Source organism: Psammomys obesus, unplaced genomic scaffold, assembly GCF_907164565.1.
Source record: "Psammomys obesus unplaced genomic scaffold, mPsaObe1.curated_primary_1811, whole genome shotgun sequence".
Lineage (NCBI taxonomy): Eukaryota > Metazoa > Chordata > Mammalia > Rodentia > Muridae > Psammomys > Psammomys obesus.
In genome coordinates this window covers 14072255-14090456 of record NW_026596162.1, presented here as the reverse complement: position 1 = coordinate 14090456, position 18202 = coordinate 14072255, and the positions used below count along the sequence as shown (strand labels likewise).

Here is an 18202-nt window from a genome sequence, read left to right as displayed (position 1 = left end):
GGGGGAGGAGGAGGAGGAGGAGGAGGAGGAGGAAGAAGAGGAGGAAGAAGAGGAGGAGGAAGAAGGAGGAGAGGGAGGAGGAGGAGGAAGGAGGAGGAGGAGGAAGGAGGAGGAGGAAGGAGGAGGAGGAGAGGAGGAGGAGGAGGAAGAAGAGGAGGAGGAAGAAGGAGGAGAGGAAGGAGGAGGAAGGAGGAGGAGGAGGGAGGAGGAGGAAGGAGGAGGAGGAGAGGAGGAGGAGGAGGAAGAAGAGGAGGAGGAGGAAGGAGGAGGAGGAGGAAGGAGGAGGAGGAGGAAGAAGGAGGAGGAAGAAGAAGGAGGAGGAAGAAGGAAGAAGAAGAAGAAGAAGAAGAAGAAGAAGAAGAAGAAGAAGAAGAAGAAGAAGAAGAAGAAAGAGTGTAGCCAGAAAAACTTGCACACAGATATTTACAACACTGATCATCCAGTACAAAGCAGAGCAACTGAGACACCCATCAACTGATGTAGGTGTCTGCATCATAGTATGTCCACTTGGTGGAATGCCGCATCATGAAAGAGAATGAGGTAGTGAAATCTCAAAGTTGTAGAAGTCAAAGGTAGACACAAAGGCTCACATGCTGACTGTCACACTTATATTCAACACTTATAGAAAGACTGAAATTGCCAGGACTGAGGGCACAAAGACAATGACAGCTAAGGAGTATAACAAGTTTTTTATCTGATATGATTGTACATGAGTAAAGGATATGGCATAAAACTGAGAAAAAGGACAAACGGGACTGATCTGAGTCAGGCAGTGATAAGGGTCTAGACAAGCATGTCTAAAACAATACTCTATACTGGGGCTTTGGAAAACAGCACGTCAAGGTGCTAAGACTGCTTGCCTAGCATGCTGCCCACCTCCCCCAACGAAAATCCAAGACAAACAATACCACCACGTGGGTGCACATACATGGGGAAACAACCGTAACTGAAGTACCCCAGGTCCTATATCATGTGCCAGCTGGGGCCTCAAACAATCGAGTCACTTTACACTTTAACTGTGTACTGGTGAGTTGGACATGCTGCCAGTGGAAAGAACACAAACAGATAACTTCCAAATCAGTGGAGCAAAGAACTACGGAAGCCATGAAGTAATGGGACACTGTCAGCACGTTGATGGGGACTCTCACCCCGCCCCCTCCTCACTGCTGTTCCTGGAGAAGATTTTCTGAGACCCCCTCTCTTTTGTGTCCTGTTGATGGATAGTCCTGAACTCCAAGAGCAATGCTGAATGGCTGCCAACAGATAAGAGGGCCCAGCTAACATGGAATATTGGCCACTGGCCTTCCTGGAAAGCCCATTGACTCCACCTCCAGGCAATGCTAACAAAGTCAGAGTAGAAGGGTAATGGTGCCCTGAGAAGACAGTGTTTATCAGACAGAACAGGAGCAGAAGAGCATTGGCACTAGGTTATTCTCAGTTCCCTGCTCCTCAGTTTCAGCCTTCGGAAGCACTATCTCCAGTTCCAAGCACCTCAACATATATCCATCCTAAAAGAGAAATTGAGCAGCTGGATATGGCATACTCAGGAGGTGGAGTCCGAACAAAGGACAACCTAGGTCTCCCCTTGGCTACACAGTGAGACCCTGCCTCAAAAAGAGAAGAAGAGGGCTGGTCTTTTTCATGGTCCACATGGTAGAGGGGGAAAAAAAAGCACTCAAGTTGACCTCTGACCTCTACTAGCATTGTGGCATAAACCTACCAAATAAAATTTTAAAAAGAGGGAAAAAATGGCCAGGCAGTGGTGGTGCACACCTTTAACCCCAATACTCAGGAGACAGGTAGGCAGATCTCTGTGAGTTCAAGGCCAGCCCAGTCTAGAGAGTGTGTTTCAGGGCGGACAGACAGACAGACAGACAGTCATACAGAGAATGGATGAGCAAAAAGCTCCAAGTTCTTACACAGGAAGCCCTCAAGCATTTTGCCCAGTTTCTGGCAACAGTAACATCTCAAAACTACATTGTAGCATCATGAGAAAGGAGCATAACTTTGATATAATCCGTCAGATCCTCCAACTATAAATACATGTGTGTGATTTACCACACATGTAAGTCTCTGCAGCCAGCACCACTTGTGGATTCTAAACTTCCACAAGCATCTGTAATTCCCAAACCCTGGCAACCAGCAATTGATGTCGTTTTCAAAGGCTGCTACACACACAGTCATCACTGGACTCTTTGAGGATGCTCTGTTGCTCAGAACTCCTTTGATCTATCCTTGCAACAAGTGCAGTGGAGTTGCCAATATCTTTTCTAACCTGGTAGAGTCACATGCTGAAAACACAGGGGTTGTGACAATTCTTAGAGCAACAACAGAGCATTGTGAACATCTTTGTACAGTTCTAGGGTGAGCACAGGTCATTTCTCTGAGTTAAATCGCCATGGGGGCATGTGATGGACATGCCTGACATGAAAACCTGGCTACCAGCAACCCGTCTCTGAGCCAATTCCTGGGCACCAGGACTTTTGTACAATCTCCATTCACAAGGAAGACAATCATCGGGACTCACAAGGTGGGGCCCAGAGCCACCAAGCACTAGGGCCTGTCTCTGCCTGTGATGGCCAGGGCAGAACAGAGCCAAGAGAAATTCCACCTCAACTCTGCCCAGCCCATCTGAGAAATGCTGCAGCCACTGTGCTTTAAATCTGAGTTCTGAGCTATTTAGCACTGTTGTGGAGGGGAGGTAGGAAATTCTCAGGAACGCATGCTTCTCAATGGCTCCACTCACCTTTGTTAATGCGAAGGCCACTGTCCCATCATCCTCAGTGGACAGATCAAGCAGTTTCTGGTAGAATACTTCATCATAAGGCCCATCTATCTGTAGTGCTTTCCTAAAAGAAAAGCACCAACACCAAATAAACAGGGTGGCAAAGCTCCTGAGGACTTTCACTCACTAGTGCATCCTGTATCACACAGCACAGTCTAATGACCACACTGTTTTAAAGGCATCTAAGAGATCTACTGCTTCCTCTCATTAAGTCTGATTCTGCAACATCAACTTCTTCCACAACATCAGGGCTCAGAAAGGCCAAGGCTCAGCCCTCAGCCTTAAACATAAGCCAGTCAGGTACAAAAAGGATCCTGCCCATCGTGCACTGTGGATGTGGGCATGGGGTTCACAGTGCAGGCCCAGGGTCCTAGGCTTGGCAGTTAGAGGTGCTCAGGAGCTGCCAAGTCAGTGTTCCAGGAACAGCCAGCCCATGGGACAACATTGCCCTCTACAGGCCAGGCCCTGACATAGGATTTTGGAATGATCTCATTCATACCAGCTTTATTTCTAGTGTCTTAGAAACTAATCTCATAGAGACCCTGGCAACCCCTGGCAAAGGACTTCCTGGGCAGAGAGTTGGTTGTATCACCTCTTGGAACAAGTTCTAGGAGGTCTGTTTTGTTCTGGAATTGAGGCATCCTTGATCCCAGCCTAGCCTCATAACTTCCTCCGGTGCCAGCCTCACCTCTCCTCAGGAAACTCCTCCAGGTACCGCTCGACCCGGTCGTAAAGAGGGTAGAGGCCTTCGATGTCCAGCTGGTCCAACATCTGCACCTGGAGAGTTTTGTACAGAAGACAGCCCTTCGGTAACCCCGAGTGCTCTGGTGTGGTTTTTCCTACCAAGAACATCAGGGGAGAACGAGAGCAGGTTTATTATCCAAACTTGAAGACTGTAGAGGGAGACCCAGGCTGGCGCAGACAGCAGAGCTCACCCTGGGCACCACAGACAAGACCTGGGCCCCAGCCTAGCACTGAGGAAGACGCTGCACATCTCACAATGCTAAGAGGCTGAAGGCATGCAGACCACCCTAAACACCCAGTGGCTCTACACGCAAGAAAGGTGAAGAGCATGCCTCTCCCTTTGGGCCCGTGCTGTCCAAACACCTACTCAGAGTACCCTTTAACTCCATCACATGCTCTAGAACTCACTCTACACTTAAATGTAAAGATAACATTTCTACATAAGATAAGTTCCAGAACTACAGAAGATCAGCCACAACCTCAAACCTTCCAGACCAACTGGGACCCAGTTTCTAGAGTCAAAAAAACCATTATCCCACACAGAGAGGGGCATGGACAAGCTAAAGAAAGAGCCACGGACAGTGGGTAAAAGAGCACTAGAAAGGTCCTGTCCTCATGGGACAGATGACGAGGCAAAGTTCCACCTTTCACGCGTGCACTCACAACGCTGTGTTCAGTGCCTTTTCATGTGGGGCCTGACATCCCTGACTGTGGCACTGGGGAGCCGTGGGACTGGAGGAGACCTTCCCGGAGCAAGAGTATAGTCTAAGCGTGTCGTGAGATAGGCAGGAGTAGCACTGCTAATCCCCTGCCCAGGGACCCTAGGTCACCTGAGTGTCAGCACCCATCTGTGTCCTTCCAGACATGTTCTGCAGCGATGTGCCCATACTATGGATTAATTTCAACAAAATTTTTGAAATAAAGAATTGCTTTCATAACAAGAACACCCCCCCCCAAAAAAAAATTTACTCAAGGTTTAAAAAAAAAAAAAAAATCACTTCAAAATCAGTTGGCCTGGGGCAACAACAAGGAAGACTAAGCTTGTGGGGTTTCTGAAGGTCACAGACCACTGTCAAACTCAAAGGTCTCTGTAGTCCCTAAGACTCACACTGACTCACGGGACATCAGAATACTGCAGTGGCAGGGCTGATCCACCTCCCTCCTACTGACCAGGAAGGCAACTGGACCCAGAGGTCCTGTAAGCCTGTCCTCATTCCATAGCGCTCAGCCCAGCTACAAAGTACTCCTGGTCTCAGTTCTTGTCTCATAAGTAGACTGAGGAGAATCTGCATCCAAAGTCAAGATCATGGTCGAGAGGAAAAAGTATAGTTCAAAGTACTGACTCACTGCAGAGGACACACACTATACAGGCAGTATTTCTAGAAACCATGTAGTCCAAGTGTGACAAGCAGCTTACAAACGCAGTTACAGGTGACAAAGCAAGTCTTGGCCCTTTGAGTCAGCTAAGCCTCATTCTATGGAACCCTCACAACCAGATAGTACCCCCCAGAGGTGCCACAAAGCCAGGCGGGGACACAGAGGTCACTTTGTAGGTGCCACTCTGGCTACCCATGGGGAAGGATAGTCTCAATGAATCTGTACGCCCCACAACCCAACTGGGGAAGGCCAGGCCCTACCTTGATGTTGCAGGCTCCTGCTGAAAGGACTGGCTTCACAGACACGGGGGCCCTGGAGACCAAGCCTGAGGGCTCCCGCTCGGCCTTTGTCTGAGCTGCTCAGCAGCACCCTGGTGATAACATGTACCAGCTCCCGGATCACAGCCCTCGTGCAGTGAGGCCCACTGGCCAAGCCATTGGAAGGGAAGAAGAAGGGCTTCAGGTGGTATGCAAGCTCCTTCAAGTCAGCTGCAGGGCTCCGGGCATCGCCACAACCGTAAATCAGCTCACCATTCTTTGGGCGGGAAAAAAAGAAGAAAGGGAGATTGATCGATGGATCACACAACAAGGGCAGGGCACAGAGGAATACAGGTCACACTAGCTCCTCTGAAGAGTCCACTAAGTGCAAATCAAAGGAGCAAAGGTTCGAACACTTCAGGCCAGCTCCCTGGACTGACACCCTCAGACAAAGATCTCAAAGCATGTCTGCAGCAAATGCTCAGCAGAAAGCCACAAAGGTCCACAAATCACCAGTGACTTAAGGGCCCAAGCTGTGACTAGGAGTTAGGACTAGGCCCCATAGTCCGCAGAGCTGGTGTAAGCCTCCAACTAAGTCCTGTAGCAAGAGGAGTGACAAGATCACTGAGATGAAAATGAAACGTTCGTGCCTTAGACCCTCAAAGGTTGCTCCTTAGCACACAGCATTCAGACTTAGTCATTCCCAGAGCTCAAGCAAGGCCACATGCTTCCCACTGCTGACACTGGGACTATGATGAGAGCCTGACCTGTGGCCAACACCAGGAGCATTCCAAGGCTCTTTGAACTACACGCCTTCATGGTTAAGCCATATGGTGGGCCCTCTGGAACTACCCTTGGGACCTGTACCCTTGGCATCTTCTCCAAATGGGGTCTGGTCAGTTCATATTTTGTTGTATGAACAACAAAATACAAGCAGACACAACATCACAGCACCTGTAAGGCTCTTATGAAAGGTACCACAGAGCGCCACAGAGGTGTGGCACATGGTGGAAATGCCTTTAGAAAAGAACAGCAAAGACTCTAAGGCAAATGAATGGGTGTGAAGTCAAAGGTCTCAAAAGGGCAGTAATAGCCAAGAATACAGTCTCTGCCCTTGAGAGGTATGGGAAGGTTCTCCTCCTCACTGGATCCTGGGGAGTCTCTCTAGAAGACCCTGTCTAGTGCTGTCCAAGGGACAAAGTAAGCTGTTCACCATACTGGGCAGGAGGAAGAGGCTGACCACAGTGGCCATTTGTGATCGTGGTGAAGCTGGTCCCTCCTCTAGGCCCAAAAGTGGCCAAGGGAGTCCTCACAGCAAGGTCTCACCACAGCATCAAGGGCCTAGACCTGAGGGACATTGTAAATGTGAAATCCAGAGAATGTTTACACATACAAATATGCTGTCCAAAGATCTTATAGGGTATCCATCAGAGCCACAACCTAGGTAGAGTGATGACTCTATAACAGAGGCTCCTTGAAGTCAATACTGCCTCTCACAAGGATCCAGTGTGGGACCACTGAGCACAGCCAGGCAGCTTTTCCAAGCTTGGAGAATTTTCTCCATCAGAGTTTGGGAATTTTCTGCTTTGCTGGTTTGCAGAATTTGAGGGAACAGTGAATGCACAGCATCAGAACCAGAAAGCCCCAAAGCTGCCAGGACTCACCGTGCTGAACTCACTGCACAGTGACCCTACTGTTTTTAAATATATATATTAATTACAGTTTATTCACTTTGCTTCCCAGTTGTAGCCCCCTCCCAATCCCACCCAACCCTCCTGTTTTTAAAAGGCTGGCAAGGTAACTCTGTGGATGAGGGTGCTTGCCCCTAAGCTTGAAGACTTTCCCTTAAAGCCAAGGCCACACATGATGGAGAGACAGAACCAACCCCCGGAAGCTGTCCTCTGACCTCCACACACATACCATGGCATGTACATGACAAGCACACATGTGCATCACGTGAACACACACAAAATAAGAGATAAAAGTTTTTTCAATTGTTTAATTTTTAAAAAGCCATTGCAGATTACTTCTCTTAACCTGCCTCTTGGGGAAGTGCTAGCTAATGTCTGGAATCTTTCATGGGTTCCACAAAAACTGCAGAGCAGATACCTCGAATGTGGCCTGGCAGGCTCAGAAATGGCTTCAGAGTTAAAAGCACTTATCGCCAGAATTCAAATGTCAGGTTCCTAAACTCTTAAGAAGAGTAACCCAGTGGTAACCCTAACTCGATCTCCAGATCCCACTGCAGAAAGAACTGACTCCCAAGGGCTGTCCTGTCACCACACAAGCACTACAGTGAGTGCACAGTCATGGCCACTTTTCTTTTTTCTTTCTTTTTTTTTTTTTTAAGCGAGTCTTCTTTTCTGGATTTGGGGAGATGAAGACAGCAGGGGAGGGTGCCAATTACTCTGGGCAACCTCCAGGGCAAGGAAATTCTTACAATGTATCTGGATAAACCAGCCTATGACACAGCAGCAACAAAGAGGGCACAATGTGTAGCTCAGCAGTCCCTTTCCCCAGACCAAGCAAGAAACAGGCATTGAAAAGCTCATCTCAGCCCTGTTCTCTCACACAAGACTGCAGGCTGCCTCAAGTCCAGCTTACTGCCCACTAGGACAATGGCACAGGAAACTCTTAATACATTCTTAGCATGGCCACAGCCACCACCTCCTGCCAAGGCCAACCCTGCCTTGTCCCCCCTCCCTCCTTTGTCCCCTTCTCTTCCTCTGCAATGTCAAGGCACAGAGAGCTGGGTAGGCAAGCCAGCCTGGACACCTAATGTATTTAGTCACAGATCCTGTGGCCAGAATCCCAGTATGGTAGGTTTACCTGGAAACCAGCATGGACTGCAAATAGCCCTTACCTTAAATATCCTCAGGTTATTCTGCGCCTCCTGCAGCAGACTCTTCAAGGCAAAGTGCATGCGCTGCTTGTTTCTACAAGGAGAAAGCAGTGAAGGCATTAAAGGCAGTGGGCTAGGCCTGGACTCTACACATCCATACACACAGCTCCAGGCTGGGCTGGGATCTAAAGCTACCTTAATCCAGTAACTGTAGCCCTGAATCTATGAGGGGAGCTTATTCTAGGGCCCAAAGGCAGCCAGGAGGAATCCTACAGAGGCAGGAGGACCAGAAAGGAAGGCACATCAATCACTCAAAGCCCTTCTACCTTCTAGATCTCTCCCTTCTTGATCCTCAGCTGCAGTTTCCAAAGGCTGGAGTATGCACTCAGGCACTGTGAGCACTACGACAGATCTCTGGGAAGTTCAGGAAGCCTAAAAGAGGGACCTCTCATGTTCCTCCACCTTGGAGAGCTGTAGGACAGTCGCCCCCACACACACATACACTTGCCCTCTGTCCTATTCGTTAGCAACTGGCACCTGTTGTCTCCTCCTCATGGCCACTCCTGCTCCAGCCCTTACCTTACCCAAGCACCTGAACAATGCCCACTTCTCACTTCCACATGAATTGTATAGGGCTCCCAAGACGACAAACCCACCCCAGACAAAGATTCCAAGTGATGTCCTGAGGTCACACTGGGGACAACACATCAGCAAAGTCACCTACTGCCAGCTCTGAAAGGACTATTTATAAATATTCCAAGTGGCCCAGGTGTGGTGCACGCCTGTAATCCCAGCACTCAGAGAGGCAGAGGCAGGCAGATGGATATGAACACAAGGCCAGCCTGGTTTACAAAGCAAGTCCAGGGGAGCCAAGGCTACATAGAGAAACTGTCTTTAAAGACACCTAAAATAAGTAAGGTAGGTAGGTACAGAGAGAGAGAGATTAAAAAAAAGATAGCTACATAGAGACAGACAGACAGACAGCTAGTCTAAGAACAGCTGCTGACTCAGGTTTGACAAGTCACAAATTTTCAACAATACTCTGTGTTACTGTTTGCTTCAAAACATGCAGCCTTGTGTGTACAGGTAAATCAAGCATAATTCTCCCTAAATACACTGCCAACCTGATTTGGTTCTCACAGTAAAAACAACATTTTGTTTTCTGGAATAAGCAAAGAGCCCTTTACACAGAACAGGGGCCCATATCCACCTCACATAGTACCACCCATTTTCCCACCTCACCAAACCCAACATTTACCACCTCACAGAACCTCCATATATATTTTTCCAACCTCACAAACACCCCCACCTTACAGAAGATACCCCACTATCAACACTTCAGATAATACCTACCAGCAGCTTACAGAATACTCCCTATTTTCCCCATAGTACAAAATAACCCATCCTCCTCACCTGAGCCTTCAGGCCCTCCCTCATGGAAGCCCTACTTCACAGAACATGCCTCTAATCCTCCACCCCCTCTTTCTCCCCCACACACAACATCAACACCTCACAGAATAACCCTCAAAATCCCACCTTATAGGCTGTCCCTTAGCAGGCACCACCCAACCTAAGACAAAAAATGAGAAGTGACACTTACCCTGAGTAGAGATCAAGGGGACAGTATTTACTTATTTTCTTCCACTTTCCAGTTGCTACCTGGTAAAACACCAATATGACAGCAGTAAATTCCTCCACAAAGAGGTATCACCCCTTGTATGTATGTATGTATTGTTAGTGTATGAACATGTCTGAAAAGATCACCAAACTGTTAACATGAACCACCCTTGAAGGAAGGTAGTTCCAACTATTTTCCAGTTTTAAAATATATTCTTAAACAACCTAGCACATAAGCTGGGCGTGAACTTCCCAGAATAAGTCTTGAAACCTCAGAAAATGTCTGAAGTTCTTTAAGAATCCAGGGAACATTTACTGGGGGGGAAAAACAGCTAAAGAAGTGGAGAGAAGGCTCAGTGGTTAGGAGTACTGGCTGCTCTTGCAGAGAGCTCAAGTTCCATTCCAAGCATACACGTGGTTGCTTAAAATTGTGATTCTAGTTCCAAGAATTCTGATACCCTCTTTCTGGCCTTTGTGGGCAGAAAGTACATATATACATATAAGCAAGTACATATATACATGGAGTAGATACATATAAGCAAGCCAAACATACACATAAAACTGAAAATCCATCTTTTAAAAAAAAGGGAGAAAATGACACTTTTTTTAATGTCACTGTGTAACCCCAGCTGGCCTGGAACTCTCTAGTTAGCCTTGACTTACAGAAATCTGCCTACCTCTACCTCCCAAATGTGTGCACCATCATGCCCAGTTTCTTTTGACATTTTAAATGTGCTATTCTCATCCTTCTGTCTGTCTTAGGGTTTCTATTGCTATGATAAAGCACCATGACCAAAACTGACTTAAAGAAGAATGGGTTTATTTCATCTTTCACTTCCAGGTCTATCATTAAGGGAAGTCAGGACAAGAACTCAAGCAAAGCAGAGACCTAGAGGCAGGACCTGAAGCAAAAAGCCGTAGAGGAAAGCTGCTTATGGGCTTGCTCCCCATGGTTTATTCAGCCTGCTTATACAACCCAGGACCACCATCCAGAGGTGACACTGTTCCTTGTGGGACAGCACACATCAATCATTAATCAAGAAAATGTCCCACAGGCTAGTCTGATGGGAACAATTTCTTAATTGAGGTTCTCCCTTCTCAAATGACTCTAGCCTATGTCAAGCTCACATAAAACTAGCCAGCACACTATCTCTAGCCCCAAAGGAAACAAACATGAAACTGTTACATGCATAGCAGCCTGGCAGCCTCCATGATCACAGAACAGGGCACAGCCACAACCTCAGCTCTGGCTATTGCCATTCCCTGTCCTGCCTCACAATTCCAGGAAGGCTGTCCTTGCATGGTTGTCTTTACTGACCTGATTGAGAGCTCAAACCCTGCAGAAGACTTTTCAGGGGCATGTGTCAAAAAAAAAAAAAAAAAGAAAAAAAGATCTAGAGGCTACTGTTGAACTTCAGGGCTTCCTTATACAATAGGTAACAATTAGGGCAAGCAAGTGTAACTTAAAACTCAAAAAGAAAAAGCTGAGTAATGAGGATATACACAGAGACTTTGAAAAGCTCCAAAACATTCCTGGTAACCTAGAAAACCATGAGCAGGGTTTGGAAAGATCAAAAAAGGCCCTAAGTTCACACTTGAGCTTATCTGAGGCTCCATAGAAGAGAAAGGTAAAGCAAAAGTTGTAACAACCCTGGTTTGAGAAAATATCAGTCCCAGTAAGCTAATCAAGTAGAGTTCAAGGATTACATGTGACCATGTGGGGCTGGCAAAATGGCTCAGAGCGGGAGAGAACTTGCAGAGTAAGCCTTGGAAGCCTGGGTTCAATACCAGAACCCACAATGTACAGGAGGAACTGACTCACAAACACTGTCCTCCATTCTCTACAAGTGTATCTTAACATGTGCACACCTGAACTTATGCACACCTCTCTCTCCCACACAAATAATAAAATGTAAAACATACATATATATAGAGAGAGAGAAAGAGAGAGCGAGCCATTACAGAATAAACAGAGAAGTCACTAGACAAACCCTGACAACCATGCATGGTGCGGCATTTGACGGGGACCCCAGCACTCGAGAGGTAGACACAGGAGAAGAAAGTCTCAAGTGACTCTGGGCTACATGTCCTATCTCAAAGAAAGTAAACCTGGCTGGTAAGATGGCTCAGTGGGTAAAAAGCCTGATGACCTGAGTTCAATCTCAGAAGCCAAGCAAAAAAGCTATCTGTGTAGTACGTGTGTAATCCCAGCACTCCTGCAGCAAGATGGGAGGCAGAGACAGGGTACTTTCCTGGAAGCCTGTAATCCAGCTTGACTAGAATAAGCATCACAGCAGAAACAAGAGAGAACCCTGTTCTCAGCAAAACAGAGAACCAACTCCTGACAGTGGTCCCTTGACTTCCTCACTCATGGGTTATACACCATACACATACATACATACATACATACATACATACATACATACATACATACATACATACATACACAAATAACAGATTAATTAATTAGTCAATTAATTAATTAGCAGCAGTAGCAATTAAAAGGGGCTGGAGACAGGAGGAAGATAAGGGAGGGTAGATGACCAATATATATTACATATTTATATAGAAAGTCAAAGAACAAATTTTCAAAGACTTTTTTCCTTTTAAAGAAAGTTATGTTATGATCTGCACACCTCATATACATAGCCACGCAAATACAAACACTGCATCATTTAAAATAATAATTTTGTTTGTTTGTTTGTTTGTTTGTAGACAGAGTTTCTTGTGTAGTCCTGGCTGCCCTGGACTCAAATTGTAGACGACTCAAATTGTAGACCAAAAGTTGAGCTTAAACTCAGAGATCAACCTGTCCCTGCTTCCTGAGTGCTTGAATTAAAGGCATGTGCCACCACACCCAGCTGAATCAATATTTTTAATAAATAAATGTGTAGTTGAAAAGCACAACTTAAGAGTAACTGGAAGGGTTCAGTAGCTCTGTTGAGTAAACAGAAGAGATAAGCTGTGAGTGTTAAGATAACTTCCGAGATAACCACATCTACACACACCAGGACCTTCAAAGCTAAGGCTGTACTCACAGGAGGTGGAGATCATCCTCAGCTATTTATGAATTCAAAGCCAACCTAGGCTACATGAGACCCTGTCTTTAAAAAGCAGGAGAGGAGAGGAGCAGGAAAAAGGATAAAGCAGAGGGAGAGGAAAGAAGGAAAGAGAGAGGAAGGAGGCAGGAAAAAAGAGGAATCTTGTAACTTGGAAACAGTAATAAAAAACTGCACTACTCAAACTGCACACTCGTACTAGTGTGGTACTAGCATGAAGACACACAATTACACCAATAAGAAAAAAAACCAGAAAAGAGCCTCTCACCTACATGCCAAATACCTTCAACAAGGATGCCAGGACCAATGCCTGGAGAAAGGGACACAGGAACTGAGAAAATCAGATATCATTATGTGCAAAAGAATGAAACTGGACACTTATCCAACACCATACTCAAAAATTAACTCAAAATGCCCAAGATCTAAAAGCAAGAATGAAACTCTAGAATAAAATGGGGAAGTTTGCCACCACTGGATCTGGCAGTACTACTTGGCTACAACATCAAGACACAAACAACAAAAAGATGTTAACCGAACTTAATTAAATGCCTTTCTACATAAAAGGGCACTATCCACATAGGAAAACAGAGAAGAGCCTGCAGACCACTTCTCTCTAAGGCACACAGAGCGCTGCAACTCAGCCATAATGGAAGTGGGAAAAGCGTCAAAAATAAGAGCTGCAAGAAAAATGGATTAAAAATGGAAACATTATGCATAGTTCAGAAAGCCAGACAGTCCGGTCACATGCAGAGCCTCTCTAACCTCTATCTCTGCATATTATGAAAGGATATGTTTAAACACAGGGATCTAGAGCAGAGCCACGAGAGGAAGAAAATTGAGCTTCAAGGGAGAAGGGGGCAGGGAGGAACAACACACATGAGGACTGGGGCTGAAGCTCAGGTAGTAGCGTGCTTGCCCAACATGCAGGAAACCTGGCACTTATTGGCCAGCGTGGCATAAGCAGTTTGACCAGCAGATCTTTCATATGATGGAAGGAGAGATGCAGCCACAAGCTGTCCTCTGACCTCCAAGCATACAAGCACCCACACTTCTATATAACACACACAAATATAAATTATAAACGAGATGAAGATTTAATAAAGTCAATATGAGCTACTTATGAAATGAAAAGAGGATTATCAGCAATTCCTTTTAATCTTCTGAAAACTCCAAGTGGCTTCCCCTCAGGCCCAGACACCCCGCACTCTGCCCTCCTGCAGACTCTGCTCTCACCTTGAGGTGCTGGTGCATACAGTATCGGCACACCTTGTGTTTCAACTCATGGGTAACATCATTCGAGAAAGGAATAAACCCACATTTTGGCTATAAAATAAAAGAAAAAATGTTTAGAGAGAAAGCACATCCTTCTCAACACACACACACACCATTGAGATAGAAGAGAACAAGTATCAAGTAGAAATGTCCCCAGAAATTATGCTTTCAGCTTCCCTCATCTAGTACAAACCTCTCTGCCTCCAGAGGACAAAAGGGCAGCCCTCTCACTGGCAGGCTGGTGGAGCTCTGACTAGCTTACAGACGTAACAGAGCAGCTTTGTGCTCTCACTGGCAGACTGGAATGAGTGGAGATGGGCCCAGGGCTCCCAGCTCCAAGAAGCATAACCATTGTTCCCACCATCACTAATGTATGGCCTGCAAGGCACCCAACTGATATTTGCTAGGCTTCCAGCTGCCCTCTAAAATCTGCATGCTGTCAGCACACACTGCCTGAGCTTAGCATTCTGGACAGTGCAGCTGGAGAGACAGAACATCCAGCCCTCAAGAATCACAAGTACTTGGGCCAAGGCCTGCCTCCAGGGTCATCACCTCTCAGATGCAAGGAGAGAAGTAATGGGGAGTGCTCTTGTAGAGCATTTGGACAACTATGGAACACAGGCAGCTGAAGCAGGGAGTCTTGGTCTGAGATCCAGGACTCTGGGCCAGTACACAGGGACCTTCTGGGGCACACAGGCATCTGTGCCTCTGGGAAAGCCCTCCTGCACAAGTAGGCTCTGGTCAAAAGGTACCCTAGGATTGTGTCTTCAATGCAGGAAGCACATGGCCAAAACAGTGAGGTTTTGAGACACACCCTGTACGGGAAGGTACCCAACATGCTTCTTCCTGGTGACCCCTAACCACAATTTTCCCAGGTCAGGTGTGTGGGGTACGCTTACCTATTGTTGACACAGAAAACTACCTTAGGGTCTGGGAGCCATGAAAGGGACTAGAGCATGCAGGATGCTTAAGGAAGTTATGAGAAGGAAGCTAGTTGAGCTCCTGAGGAAGGCTGAACACCTACCCAAGGCATGGCCAAGGAGACTCAGTGCCTGAGAGCGACCTTTCCTTTAATTATAGTGTCATCCCACCATGAATGAACACTCACCTTAATCTCTACACACAGAATCGGCCAGTGCTCTGCAAAGTGGTAGGTCTGAAGTCTGGTTAAATTGGGAAGGCACATAGCATAACCACTGAGCGTGTCCAGGTCCTTGTCACATCGGGACTCTGGAAGACAAAACAAGAGTTACACCTGAGGGTCAAGATAAGAGATAGACAGCCTATAATACAAAAATCCTGTGGGGGAGGGTTCCAAAACCGAACAGCCTCAGCAGGCAATAAGGAAGTGGAAAGGCTAGGCCATATGATCAGGCCACATACTGTCATCCCTAGAGAATGAAGAACTGAGTTAATCAGTGGGCGCTCAGCCTCCTCAAGCTCTAAACCCTAGACAGGGAGGCTTAGAGAGCTTCCTGAAGGCAACATTCCCTGTACAATGTCACATACAGTCAAGCGTGGGAGAGATGTCTGGACTCTCCAGGACCTGTAACTCCAACTCTTCAATTGGCAGATTTCATCCTTAACTCCCACTGTATATATCCTAAGCATGTCACTGAGATCTAAAGTCCTTTTAAGCAATTTTTAAACCTGAACATGACCTTGGGGAACTTTAAAAAACATGCAACAGTAAGAAGAGTCTTGGAAATAAATGGCCCCTAAGTCCACCACTCTCTTTGCCCAGGAACAGGAAGAAGGAATGAATGTACTACAGCCCCTTCCTTCCTTTCAAATCTTGGTGCTTTTCCTAAATCTTGGTGTGTCCACATCCTTCAGTATGGCTCTGCTAGAAGTGGGCTCTTGCCACCTGAGGACTAGCCACCTCTTCCAAAAAGCAGACTTAATCCACGTCATCACACTATGAAATATCACGTTTATTTTTTTCCCCAAGACAGAGTTTTTCTGTGTAGCCCTGGCTGTCTTGAAACTCAGTGTGTAGACCAGGCTGGCTTCAAACTCAGAGACCTGCCTATCTCTACTACCCATTGTCAAAAGTCAGCACCATCTTCCATCAAGAGTATCAGACTTCCAACTGTGATTATGAAATGAATGGGCATGCTGAGCATCAGCAAATGAGCAGAGCCACGAAGCTGACCTCTGTCCACCTTCCTGGACATGAACAGCAGAGCCCGTGCTCTCCAGCACCTTCCACCTCCTGCTTGTGCCCCAGGCAGAATCCAGATCGCTATTTCATTTTCTGAATAAAGTCAGAAAGGATTTTATTCTGGATAATTCTATACATTATTGCCCGCTAGTGTTTCTAGAGATATTTTCACAACCAACACATGGACTTGACATGTTTGACCATAATGAAAAAAGCTCTAATCTGGTTCTTGCCAGCAAAACCACCAGTAAGCATAAGAAAAGGAGACGAGAGCAGGCACAAAACTGCTGCAAAACGCCTGCACCTAACCTAAGTTGAACATTCAAAGACTTTCAAAATTGCAAACAAGCCAAGCATGGTGGTGCACATCTTTAGTCAAGACTTGGGAAGCAGAGGCAGAGAGATATCTAGGCATTCAAGGCAGCTGGAATACACATCAGCTCTTGGCCAGCCAGGGCTTCATAGAGAGATCTGTCCCAAATAAATAAATAATGCAAACACTGTTCAACACCCTTACCTGGTCTTTCACACTGTATCTTTAAACACAGTTGTTTCACAAAGTCTAAAGGCAGCTGAACAACTTCCTGAAAAAAAAAAAAAACACACAAAGCATACAGATTGCACAATGTCCTGAAGACTGTTAATGCCTCAGAACCATGCACAGTTAAACACAGAATGGTGAATTTCACAGTATGTTTCACAGTGAAATACTATAGTTTAAAAAATTCAATATGCCAGTAATTCAATTTGGCAGTAAGAGCTGATCTATTATTTTCAGGACACATACAGAAAACACAGAAGCAAAAGCATTTCAGGGCACTAAAGGCAGCTGGCTCTCCATACAGCCAGCCAGGATCCATGATGCCAGTGACCAGGCACACCACTGGCATCTTCTGTCACAGCCCCTCCTGGGCCTGCAGCATCTGTAGACACAGAACAAGAGCCTCAAGACACCCAGCCAGCTGAGCCGCTCAGGCTCAGACAGCACTGGGCTCACATGCCTGCTGTTCTCATTCCCTCAGCTGTTTATCTGTAACTTCCCATGCAAAGGAAATGTGCATCAAGTTAAGCCATGTTCATCACTGCCATCCCTGTGCTGTGTTCTCAAGGTGACAGAACTGTGACTTCAGAAAAAGTTTCAAAGTGACAAAGGAAGCCTGCCTAGGACAAAAATTGCTGGGATCTTGCCTGTGGAAGACCCAGCTGCCCTCTCCATCCAGTCTGAGACTCCCACTCAGCCTAGCACACCAAGGTTGGAAGAACACAGTCCCAGCACACAGTACCTCTGACAACTGTTGGCAGTTGGTCTGATTCATATTCCTGGCCCTCAAGATCTGGGCACACCTTACCCTGTTGTATAAACCTGACTGGCTAATTAAACAGCCTACACTTGGGCAGGGTGGAATGGCGCAGGCATGACTAAGGTTCCTGGGCTTGGAGTACACAAAGAGAATCACAGAAAACAGAAGGATGGAAAGAGAGGAGAAAGGGGGGCGCCACAATAGGTTAAAGTAGAGAAGGAACCACGTGGGACCGAAGGAAGAACTCCAACAACAGCATGGAAAAGCCCAGATGAAGAATAAAAGCAAGACCATGGGATTATGGATGAAGTAGTCCAGTTGAGGAGGATTAAAGTAGATGGCATTGGATGGGGACTGAGAGATGGATGGTGAGGATATCCGCCCAGCCCTAGGTAAATAACGCAATTATAACTCTAACAAGTGTCTGTGTCTCATTATTTGTGATAGTGGGTTAAATAATACTGCCGTGACAATCTCAGGGCTAATAATAATAACATATAGCCCAACACTCCTCTTTTTTTTTTTTATTTACTACAACAGATAACCTTTCTCCAAGAATACATGGGTAGGTAGAAACACTATTCAATGGACATATCCTGTGGGAAAACTGCAGGAATGCTCCTAAGGGGTCATACTTTGACCTTCAAACACGCCCAGCACCAGACACTGTAAAGGACAGGCTACAAAGTCAGCAGCTAAGGAAAGACAAAATGAAGGAGACTTTCAAAGCCCCAAGTCAGGCACACCACTGGCATCTTCTGTCACAGCCCCTCCTGGGCCTGCA

At 46.4% G+C, this 18202-nt stretch overlaps 1 protein-coding gene across 1 annotated transcript in view; it reads right to left on the bottom strand.

The window, feature by feature from the left end:
- The window catches only part of Ippk (inositol-pentakisphosphate 2-kinase), a 40313-nt gene that overhangs the window by 9558 nt on the left and 12553 nt on the right, over positions 1-18202 (bottom strand). Inside the window, exons 4-11 of the mRNA XM_055595258.1 lie at positions 16635-16701; positions 15062-15183; positions 13915-14004; positions 9606-9664; positions 8027-8099; positions 5167-5440; positions 3474-3624; positions 2747-2849 (exon numbers count right to left, since the gene is read on the bottom strand). Of these exons, the coding sequence (XP_055451233.1) occupies positions 2747-2849; positions 3474-3624; positions 5167-5440; positions 8027-8099; positions 9606-9664; positions 13915-14004; positions 15062-15183; positions 16635-16701 (939 nt within the window). The remainder of the gene's footprint in view (positions 1-2746; positions 2850-3473; positions 3625-5166; positions 5441-8026; positions 8100-9605; positions 9665-13914; positions 14005-15061; positions 15184-16634; positions 16702-18202) is intronic.